The sequence below is a fragment of the Aquarana catesbeiana genome, linkage group LG01, assembly GCF_042186555.1.
Source record: "Aquarana catesbeiana isolate 2022-GZ linkage group LG01, ASM4218655v1, whole genome shotgun sequence".
In the NCBI taxonomy this organism is placed as follows: domain Eukaryota; kingdom Metazoa; phylum Chordata; class Amphibia; order Anura; family Ranidae; genus Aquarana; species Aquarana catesbeiana.
In genome coordinates, this window is record NC_133324.1 from 613,500,762 (window position 1) to 613,512,927 (window position 12,166).

The 12,166-nt window shown below is 42.5% G+C and overlaps 1 protein-coding gene across 3 annotated transcripts in view; it reads right to left on the minus strand.

Moving 5' to 3' along the window:
• The window catches only part of AFF1 (ALF transcription elongation factor 1), a 202,672-nt gene that overhangs the window by 17,377 nt on the left and 173,129 nt on the right, over positions 1 to 12,166 (minus strand). For all 3 annotated transcript variants that reach the window (XM_073599923.1, XM_073599915.1, XM_073599931.1), the window contains 3 exons: positions 7,046 to 7,182; positions 3,600 to 3,671; positions 3,382 to 3,475 (listed from right to left, as the gene is read on the minus strand). In XM_073599923.1, the coding sequence (XP_073456024.1) occupies positions 3,382 to 3,475; positions 3,600 to 3,671; positions 7,046 to 7,182 (303 nt within the window). The remainder of the gene's footprint in view (positions 1 to 3,381; positions 3,476 to 3,599; positions 3,672 to 7,045; positions 7,183 to 12,166) is intronic.

The window sequence follows — 12,166 nt, forward strand, 5'->3', positions numbered from 1 at the left end:
AATAGAAGGGAGGGCAGCCTGTGTCCTGTACAAGAAAATAAAATTTACAGGTAAGTCAAAATGTATCTTATCCTAACTGTACAGTAGAGGATGCAGACTAAGTATTTGTAGACCCTGGAATGTCCCCAAGCAATGAATCAGAAGGACTGGACAACAACCAGGCAAACAGAACTGCACCATCAGGCCCCAAAACAACAAGGGTCAAAAATACCCAACTTTACAGTGCCGCTGCAAGAACAAAAGCTGCATCCACAGAAGACTGGATATTCACCTGGTAGAACTTTGAAAAAGTATTAACAGAGGGCCAGGTGGCAGTCTTACACAGCTGGGCTACATGGGCCTGGTGTCGAAATGGAAGGGGCAAAAACACAGTAGCAGATTTGTCACAGAGTATAAGCGCTAGTAATCATCAGATTTCCTATGCATCTTGTGATGGTGGACTTGGAAGCAAGGTGTCCTTTGCAAGGTCATGAGGAGAGCACAAATAGGGAAACCATCTGTCTGATCAAAGCTGTAGCTTTGAGGTAGACTCTAATGGCTTGGACTACGTCTAGGCAAAGGGAAGAGATTTCCTTTGGATGCTTGAAGCAGAGCTAAGGATGGTAGGACTATGTCCTCATTGAGAAACAAAATAATACTTAGCGCCAAAGAATACATAGTAAAAATATAAATACACCAGCTGCAGTGAAAAAATGCTAATGCTAAATATATATATATATATATCCACTTGGTGATGACAATACTGATCTTTAAAAGACATATAAGCCCTTTACAGTCCCAACATGTTTGGTGTTTATAAGTGCTCGTGCTCAAGGTAAATAACCAGTGCAACCAGTGAAACCCCTGGATGAAATCCTTTGCTGGCAGCTCAAAAGCTCAAATGCTGGATATGTCGTCAAATGAATGAAATGGAAATAAGAGAAGATCTCATCACGTAAAACCATTTCGAATTTATTTGATAAAACATCACGACACATGTCTGCCCACACAATTTGCAAGAACCGAGCCGAACCGCGAGTGGCGGTATTAAGCAGATTGTGGGCAGAGTTCCCCGTTTACAAAACACATGCCATACACACCGGGTGCCAGGATTATTAGACACCATTACATGTGAGTGTAATTCTTATTTGTTTTATCCAATAAATTCTGAACGGTTTTAAGCGATGAGATCTTCTCTTGTTATTTCCTTTTCATCCATGTGAGGACATATCCAGCATTTGAGCTTTTTTGCTGCCAGCAAAGGATTTCATCCAGGGGTTTCCCCACCTGCGCATTTGACCCACTAGAGATAGTTGGTCAACACCTAGGGGTGAGTGCACATCCATGTGGGGCACCTGGTCTGAGCACAAGTCATACGGAGCACTGGTTATTTACCTTGAGCACAAGCACTTATGAACACCAAAAATGTAAAATGTTGGGACTGTAAAGGACTTTTTTTTTTTAAAGATCAGTATTGTCAACAGCGTGGTGATATACATATCACATTGGAAAGAAAGGATGGTCTTTTGGTGTAAGATAACATTCTCTTTGTAAAGTATGAGGAAGGGCTCAAGAGAACCGCCAACTCAAGGCACCTCTGACAGACATCATCGCAACCAAAAGGCTACTTTGCAGGAGAAATCAACCTGGTACACACTGTCCAAATATCAGCCAGTTCAACAGAAACTGGACTACATTCGGCCAGTGTGTACAGCAGCCTGGCATCTGTTGAACGGGCATGCTGGAAAACCAGCAGCTGACTGGCATCCAATCAGCTCTCACAAGCAATGGTTGCGACCGCTGTGTTCTGGTGGGGGTGGGGGTGAGGCAGAGGAATTGTGACATAGATGGCAAAAATTCTGCTTTTGTTAGGTAGGCTGCTTGCTGCACCGGAATCGGATGCAGGGACTGGTGTTAGAGTCTGATCCTGCTCCAGTGCAAAGGGCACATCATAACTCTGAGACTGAGTGCTGTGCAGGCCTTCAGCAGAGGGAATATTAGCCAGTGGTTTTACAATGGCTCCTTTTTGCCTGGCCTCCGCCATAGCTACGTGTGAGGGTATTCAGGAAGTAGGGTGCGAAATATAAGGTAAACATCTCCAGAAGGAGAACGCAGCAACCCAGGTGTAAACAGCCCTGTAATGAATCCTTGTGGAGAAAAGGGTGGGAAGATGTGCCTGAGTACCATAGAAGGGCTCTAGGTGGAAGTAGTGGTAAAATGTGTGACCTATAGCGTGATGTAACACACTAACTACTGCCCATCTACTTGAGACTAAACTCTGAATGGTTGATTTTTAGTGCCAAATTTGAAAAGTTTGCACTGTAATGAATATAATTCAAATATAACCCCAGACTTTTACATAAGTGGTCAAAAGCATACAGGGTGACCCTGTCTTACCTGTCCACGACCCTAGACAGCATATAAAGTCCAGGCTTCGCCTTTCTCAGTGGGCATACTCCCAAAAGGGGTCTTCAGGGACTGGGTACCATAGGGGTGGACCACGGCCCTATACCGGTATAGCACCCTGCAGTTGACTACTACTAAAGGCCTGTACAATTCACAGCAAGTTTTTTTTTTTATGAATACAAATCTTCCACTGACTGGATGAGGCAGAGATGACATTGTCTGTCTGCCTCAGCCAATCAGAGGAAGCTTTGTATTCATTCATAGATTACAAAGCTTGTTGTTAGTGGCTGAGCAGCGGCAGGCTGACTCAATTTTGTTCCGGGATTCTCATTTAATTGTTTAGGAGTCTAAAGTCCACATACATTGGGAGACCTGATACTTTATACATGGAGACTGATTGCGATTTCTTCCTTTAATACCAATAGACTATAACTATAATAAGAACCCCTGAGATAAGGGTGACTTAAGTTTATTTGAAATACTCTACTGGCAGATGTTTGTCAAAATGCACTTTTTTTCACAGTCAAAAAAAACTTTTGAGGTTTCACAGGTATTACAGCAAGGAACAATCATCAATATTCATCACAATACGCATTGTATCGCATCACGTCAATTGCCTAGTCAATGATACAACTAAAAACAAATAACATGGTATTGTTCATACATACTACAAGATTCAGTGCACTTGCTTGTGAATGGTACTGTATAGGTAACAAGTACATAATGAAAATAAAGACAGGCACAGTATGCAGCGATATGCTTTATAAAAGTTCAACAATCTTCTCCCGTACATGTGCCTTGATTGTGCTAACCATCTGCCCCACACTTTGTTGTATTTAGTGGGGCATCAAAAATCACTTTTAGCAATCTATATAGCTTGTGAAAAAAAATGTCATCCAAAAGAGCAGAAGTATAGCCAACAAAATGCTATTAGGTTATCATGGCTTGAGCTATAAAGAAAAAAAACATTAGCCATAACATATATAGGTGTATTACCTTGAAGTGCTCCCCAAGAGTGCGGGAATACTTTAATGCAGTATCTTTTTTGTAGCGAAACATCGCCATGTAGAGAACGGACTGGCAACGCATGCTAGGGGTAACAGAAAAATGATTTAAGCAAATTTTACAGGAAATCAGACTAGTCTGGTATGACATGCAGGGAAAAATGTTCATAATCATCTAAAAGTAGACATCATTGCTTGTCAGCCACTTACCATATAACTGCAAAAGCTTTTTCATGTGCGGGTGCTGAACTATCTGAGAAGTTCTTCAACTTCATAATAAACCTGTGAAGTACAAAGGAAAATGAAATTAACCTTGAAGTCAGGAAATATTCCACTACTGAGAAAAAGCTAAAAGTGCCTGCCTCATCCAGCATGGTGACCAAATACGAGACAACTGGTTCATTATACAACTTCAGTCTTTCCATATCCAACTGTTCAATGCAGTCTTTGCACTGACTTTGACTGACAAAAAGAGGTTCTGCCCAGTTCCAGTGTTGTAAAAAAAAAAAAAACCCTTCAGGCATGCAGTATCCTTGGTCTGTACCACACCAAAGATGTGCAATAAAAATAAATACATTTTTAAAAAAAAAGGGACTTCTAGGGGTGTTATGTAGACATATTGAAAAAGGAACAAGCCTATTGGCCTTTTTCCACTGACTGCATTTTTGCAAGTATTTTTGCTGTAACTGCTTATAAAGTGTTAACTGGAGTTCAGCTTCCATCTGTTCGTAAAGTCCATCTAATTAGTCTAAAACTACTCTCTCAGCGATTACCGCAAGTCGGTGCTACCTCATCTTTTGAATGCAGCTAGGCGTTTGATCCCCGTTCACTGCAAAACAGCTCATGTTCCTGGGCGAGTTGATTGGATCTGCTTAGTAAGCATTATGGCTGCGGAGAAGTGGATGGCAACGTGTAAGGGCCGACATGAAAAGTTCTATGGGATTTGGGCCACTTGGATACATTACACTTCCAGTGCCTCACAGACCCCATGGTCACCGGCCTTCGGGTCCTCTACATCTCTATAGTCGGGGAACGGATTTATCTTGGTTTTATTAAAGATTGGGGCAGGCTTGCTCAAATCCATGGAATATTTCTGAAATTATAATTTATTCTCTGTTATAGCGCTGGCTGTTGAGGTTTTTGTTTTTGTACTTATCTATTTTTTGTTCCTTTATTACTTTTATGCTTGATCTGCTTCCCCCTTTCTTCCTCTCTCCCTCCCCTTCTCTTTTCTCCCCCCACCCCCTCGTCTACCCTTGCCGTTCCTTGTCCTCATTCATATCCTGGTTTCACAAATGGGCTCATAGCTCTTGATTGATAATACAAAGGTATAAGAGTGTACATAAATATGTATATTTGTGGATGGATGTACCAATAAGCTTTAATTGCCAATTTCAAGTTTTTTTTTTCTTTGTAATTTTCAATCTTGCGCCCATTTTGGCTTTCTTTTTCTGTTCTTTACAAGCTAAAATGTTTGTGAAAATCAAAATAAATACTACTTAAAACTACCCTCTCCCCAGACAGACAATGCTGCTGTCCAAAGGGGTCTTCGTTACTACTTCATTCAGAATGCAGACACCCCAAGACAGGAAGTGTGGCTGGTTGGGTCACAGAGTGAAATAAAGGGGAAAAATCCCAAAAAAGAAAACGACTCCTGCATAAGCTCCAACATTGTTGGGGTACAAATATTAACCGATCTTGCGCTCACCTTACCACAGCTAGGCATAGAGCGATTCCCTCTCAACTCTAGAATCATCCTTATTCATCTATTTCTAGCAGACAAGTTAGTTATCCTTAGGGTATGGAACTCACCCACATCTCCTAGTCTGGTAGATACTGTTAATACATTGAACTATCAGTACAAAATGGAAATAATCTTTTCATGCACAAGCGTATCCTCAGAAAATTCTGTTTGGCCTGGACTGTTTGCTTGCAAAACCTTAAAGTGATTGTAAACCTTTGTTTAAAAAAATAAAAAAAATAACAAACATATCATACTTACCTCCACTGTGCAGTTCGTTTTGCACAGTGTGGCCCCAATCCGCATCTTCTGGGGTCCCCCAGCGGCGCTCACAGCATCTCCTCGCATCGGTAAACCCCCTGGGAGAAGCGCTCTCCCTGGGGGTTACCTTGCGGGCGCGCTTCCGAGTCCAGCATTTGCCTGCATAGACACAGAATGCCGGACTTGGCCCCGCCCCCGGCGTCATTGGATTTGATTGACAGCAGCGGGAGCCAATGGCTGTGCTGCTATCAATCTATCCAATCAAGAGCCGAGAACCCCGGGCAGAGCAGGTGAGCGCATCTCTGCCGAGGGAACGAACGGGCTCATGTGAGGGGCTGGGGGGCCAGTCACTGTCAGACGTTTAGGATGCATTAAGGTGAAAAAACACAAGGGTTTACAAACCCTTTAACTGTACTGTTATTATTTAACATTTGATGATGACATTGTTCCACCAATTACCTGGCTCCCCCTGTGTACCTTTGATACTTATATGACTGGCTCTGACTGGATCTCTTACTCACTCTATAGCCCCACTCCAACTTTCATCCTCTTCCCTCCTTTTAAGTCACATTTTCACTCTCTACTCCTTTCATTATTTCTCCTGCTTCTACGCCTCCTCTCCCTTCCCCATTCTCCAAGGCTAAGTTATTATATTTGCTAGCGAGCATAAAACATTAGAATATTAAACGTTAATCTCTGACCGTTATAAGTAAATATATCCCTCATGTTTCTCTTTTAAAAAGCGAATCCTTGGGCTCAGGTGCTGTTATTAGTATTTTCATGTGAACCTCCATATTACCCTGTATCCTTAATATCCTCTTTTAATAAAGAAATATTAAACTTAAAATGGAAAACAAATGTAGCCACCACAACTAAGGACTGGTAAGCTGCAATACAATACAAAATCAGTTGATACATATGTAACATTTAAAAAAAAAATTGAACATTTTCTTAGACCATTACAGTAATAAACAGGCTCATTGCAATCTAAAAGGTTGTGGTTGCAGCTGCAACCAAACCATTTTTTCCTCAATAAAGCTGTCAGCTTGTGTGTGACATTGAGAACCATTTAGAGTGTCTCCTGATGCCGGTTTCACTATTGTTAGTAGGGACTAAAGCGGTCACACTACTGCGATGTGATCTTTCAGGTGATTTTCAGTGCAATTATGTAGTGCGACTTTGGATGTCTTTTAGCATATTCTTTGAAGCCAAATCACACTGAAATCACACTCAAGTAGCACAAGTACCCATTTCCAAATTGCAGCACAGAGTTGCATTAATGTGAATGGGCATTATTGAAAATAATGCGATTTCCCTTAACATGCGATTCTATGTGACTCAAGTTGCATCAGAAATCACACCAGTGTGAACCAGCACTCATTAACAGCTGGTAGCCACACAAAATTGTCAAAAGAGAACTTTCAATAACACATCCTCAGCACAAGGGCTTGTTGATTTATATATATATATATATATATATATATATATATATATATATATATATATATATATATATATATATATATATATATATCTATATCTATATCTATATAGATATAGATATAGATATAGATATATATATATATATAGATAAAAGTTGGGAGAAGGAGTAGGATAGCACAGGCATAATGAACCATAGTTTAGGGTTACTTACTTAATAAGATCAACTGTTTCAGCAAACATCGTGTAGGCAGGCTTTGGTGCATTAACATCAGCTTCCATTGCAATCCCGCACTCAATGAAAAACATGGCTGCATCTAGGTAATTGAATGACTTTCCGATCTTGTCCGACTAAAGCACAAGCATAGAAAAGATAAATCAATGAAATTGAAATTAGGTCCTGTGTGTTGACAAAAAGTGTAATCTCAAGTGAAATACCCCATTTTAACTTAGGCAGCCCATGTATGATTTGATTTTCTTTCCTTCACCCAGGGATGGTGGGGTGGGGAACCTTCCCGGCTGGCAAAACACGATTGCTACAAGCGACTGTAGCCACCGGCAGTAATTGCATGCCAAAAATCTGACAGGCTGGTTGTACCCAAGTCGACCAATGGTCAATCAGCCTGCCCAAACATGGATCAAAATTCTGATTTATGTAGAAGTGAGGGAAAAAAAGTATTTGAGCCCCTGCTGATTTTGGACGTTTGCCCACTGACATAGAAATGATCAGTCTATAATTTTAATGGTAGGTTTATTTTAACAGTGAGAGACAGAATAACAAAAAAAAAATATCCAGAAAAAACACATTTCAAAAAAGTTATAAACCGATTTGCATTTTAATGAGTGAAATAAGTATTTGTCCCCTTCACAAATCACAGAGGTGAGACGTTTCTTGTAGTTGACCACCAGGTTTGGACACATCTCAGGAGGGAATTTTGTCCCACTTCTCTTTGCAGATCCTCTCCAAGTCATTAAGGCTTCGAGGCTGACGCTTGGTAACTCGAACCTTCAGCTCCCTCCACATATTTTCTATGGGATTAAGATCTGGAGACTGGCTAGGCCACTCCAGGACCTTAATGTGCTTCTTCTTGAGCCACTCCTTTGTTGCCTTGGCTGTGTGTTTTGGGTCATTGTCATGCTGGAATACCCATCCACGACCCATTTTCAATGCTCTGGCTGAGGGAAGGAGGTTCTCACCCAAGATTTGACGGTACATGGCACCCTGTCCATCGTCCCTTTGATGTGGTGAAGTTGTCCTGTCCCCTTACCAGAAAAACACCCCCAAAGCATAATGTTTCCACCTCCATGTTTGACGGCGGGGATGGTGTTCTTGGGGTCATAGGCAGCATTCTGCCTCCTCCAAACACGGCAAGTTGAGTTGATGCCAAAGAGCTTGATTTTGGTCTCATCTGACCACAACACTTTCACCCAGTTCTCCTTTGAATCATTCAGATGTTCAGGACGGGCCTGTACATGTGCTTTCTTGAGCAGGGAGACCTTGCGGACACTGCAGGATTTCAATCCTTCACGGCCTAGTGCGTTACCAATTGTTTTCTTTGTCACTATGGTTCCAGCTGTAATGATAACATTGTCAAGATTTTCCTGTGTAGTCCTGAGCCGATTCCTCCCCATTCTCATGATTACTTAAACACCATGAGGTCAGATCTTGCATGGAGCCCCAGACCGAGGGAGATTGACAGTTATTTTGTGTTTCTTCCATTTGCTAATAATCGCACCAACTGTTGTCACTCTCTCACCAAGCTGCTTGGTGATGGTCTTGTAGCCCATTCCAGCCTTGTGTACCCCGTTTCCCCGAAAATAAGATCTAGCGTGATTGCCGGTGATGGCTGCAATATAAGCCCTACCCCCCAAATAAGCCCTAGTTAAAGTCCTTGTAGGTCTTATTTTCAGGGTAAGGGTTATTTTCGGGGAAACAGGGTAGGGCTTATTTGTGGGGTAGGGCTTATATTGCAGCCCTTACTGACAATCACGCTAGGTCTTATTTTCGGGGAAACAGGGTAGGTCTACAATCTTGTCCCAGACATCATCGGACAGTTCTTTGGTCTTGGCCATGGTGGAGAGATTTGAATCTGATTGGTTGCTTCTGTGGACAGGTGTCTTTTATACAGGTAACAAGCTGAGACAAGGAACGGCCCCTTTCACACGATCGGACCGTTCAGGTCCGCCTGTCAGTTTTGACGGCGGACCTGAACGGGCGCTCCTTGTTAGCCTATGGAGTAACAGATGTCAGCGGAGACATCCGACCCCGTCCGATCTGCTAAAAGCAGACGGATGGCCCTACGTCCAGGTCCGTCGCTGGCGGATGGGGTGAGTTCTGATGAAAACGGACATGCTGTCCATTTACATCCGATCCCTCCATAGGTGGCAGCGGCGCCTGACAAGCCCCTCCCTGCTCAGTGAGCAGAGGGACGTGTCATCCGCCGACTCAGCGGAGAGATCTCCCGCTGAGCCGGCGGACCGAGGCGGGCTCCGTAGAAACGGAGTCCGCCTCGCGTGAAAGGGGCCTAAGAATGTGCTCCTAATCTCAGCTCATTACCTGTATAGAAGACACCTGTCAGCCAGACATCTTGCTGATTGAAAGGGGATCAAATACTTATTTCACTCATTAAAATGCAAATTTTGTGCAGTCTAAATTCTATCCATTGAAAATGACAGCCTGTGATGATACAGAGCAAGTTTACAACACAAATATTTAAGATATCATTTACAACACTGACCGACTCTCAAAGCACTGCAGTAGGAAAACGGATGATGTGACAACCATGCCCTGCTCAGCCTACTACAAAGTATGAAGAGAGGGCAAGGGTGCAAAGGAATTTTTTGTTGGTCTTTGTAACACTGTATGATTCTGAGGAAATGACAATTGTTCCATGACAACCTTCTAGCAGCATGGCTTGATTTAGTAAAATATTTTCATTGAAATATATTATTCTTATTTAGTAACTTGCATTCAATCTGGTTAATCAATTTGATAACACTGCACTATTTTAGTAGCATAGCTCTCATCCCATATCTGCCACTGTTGCATGGCATCAAATCTGGTAAGTTGAAAATGCCTATTAATGGAACATTACAGTGCTCCAATAGCACACCATCACTCTGGTAACAATGCGCAACTCCGCTAGCATAGCTTTCAGCGGGACACTTCTTTATTTATGGAATGATGCTGATAGAACAGGATTTCGGCATTGACCCAACTTTATCTTTTTGCGCAGGGCCCCTATATTTTTTTTTTTTTTAAATATACTCAGTCTAGTCCTTTGAGCCAAGTACAGTAACAAAAATGCCCATACTCCGACATGAGCATAAGCTTGTGAAGTGGTTACAAATCATCACTGGCATATTAACGTATAGCTAGGAGTTCCTGCTGGGCAGTGGTTATTCATTCTCACAGGAATGTAAACAGTAAAAACCAGCAGCCTGCCAAGAAACATATGGCAATCCCTATGTATATAACACAACAGCTTTGAGAAGAAAAACAGAAATATAAGAGCTGCTAGCTTGCTCGGTGCACTATAAAGGGAAATCTTCAATTCACACTTTAACACATCAGCCTTGTCCAAAAATTTAACTGACTTTAACCCTTTCATGACTAAGCCTATTTCTGAAATTTGGTGTTTACAAGTTAAAATCCGTATTTTTTGCTAGAAAATTACTTAGAGCCCCAAACATTATATATATTTTTTAGCAGAGAATCTAGAGAGTAAAATGGCGATTGTTGCAATATTTTATGTCACACGGTATTTGTGCAGCGGTGTTTTAAACGCAACTTTTTGGGAAAAGGGACACTTTCATGAATTTAAAAAAAAACAAACAGTAAAGTTACCCCAATTTTTTTGTATAATGTGAAAGATGATGTTACGTTGAGTAAATAGATACCAAACATGTCACGCTTTATAATGGCGACAAACTACGGTACCTAAAAATCTCAACAGGCGACGCTTTAAATTTTTTTTACAGTTACCGGGTTAGAGTTGCAGAGGTGGTCTAGTGCTAGAATTATTGCTCTCGCTCGGACGATCGCGGCGATACCTCACATGTGTGATTTGAACACCGTTTACACATGCGGGCACGACTTCCGTATGCGTTTTGTTTGCTGCGCGAGCTCGCGGGAACGGGGGCGCTTTAAAAATTTTTTTTTTTTTTTCTTATTTTATTTTTATATTTATAAATTGTGTTTAAAAAAAAGAAAAATTGATCACTTTTATTGCTGTCGCAAGGAATGTAAACATCCCTTGTGACAGTAATAGGTGGTGACAGATACTCTTTATGGAGGGACCGGGGGTCTAAAAGACCCCTGATCCCTCCTTTGCACATCAAAGTATTCAGATCACCGTTTTCGGCGATTCTGAATACTGTATATTTTTTTTTTAAACCAACGCCATTGGCAGCCAAGTAAACGGGAAGTGACGTCATGCCGTCGCTTCCATGTTTACTATTAGGAGGCTGGAACTAAGCCGTTCAGGGCCAATTGGTGATCGGGCCTCCCAATGGAACAGGAGGCCCGGTAAGAGTGGTGGGAGGCAGCGGGAGGGGGGGGGGGGATGTCCCCTCCCATTCCCCCTGTATAACAGCTGAGCGGCTTTTAGCCGCATCGGTTGTTATACAAGGAAAACCAATCGCCGGCTTTAAACACCAGTACCGGGATGATGCCTGCAGCTGCCACTCAAGGACATTCACAGCAGCCACTCCTTTGTTATCTTGGCTGTGTGCTTAGGGTCGTTGTCATGTTGGAAGATGAACCTTCGGCCCAGTCTGAGGTCCAGAGTGCTCTGGAGCAGGTTTTCATAAGGGATGTCTCTGTACATTGCTGCATTCATCTTTTCCTCGATCCTGACTAGTCTCCCAGTTCCTGCTGCTAAAAAAACATCCTCACAGCATGATGCTGCCACCACCATGCTTCACTGTAGGGATAATATTGGCCAGGTGATGAGCGGTGCCTGGTTGCATGACGCTTGCCATTCAGGCCAAAGATTTCATCAGACTAGAGAATTTTGTTTCTCATGGCCTGAGAGTCCTTCAGGTGCTTTTTTGGCAAACTCCAGGCGGGTTGTCATGTGCCTTTTACTGAGGAGTGGCTTCCGTCTGGCCACTCTACCATACAGGCCTGATTGGTGGAGTGCTGCTGAGATGGTTGTTCTTCTGGAAGGTTCTCCTCTCTCCGCAGAGAAATGCTGGAGCTCTGTCAGAGTGACCATTGGGTCCTTGGTTACCTTCCTGACTAAGGCCCTTCTCCCCTGATCACTCAGTTTGACCGGGCGGTCCTGGTGGTTCCAAACTTCTTTCATTTACAGATGATGGAGGCCACTGTGCT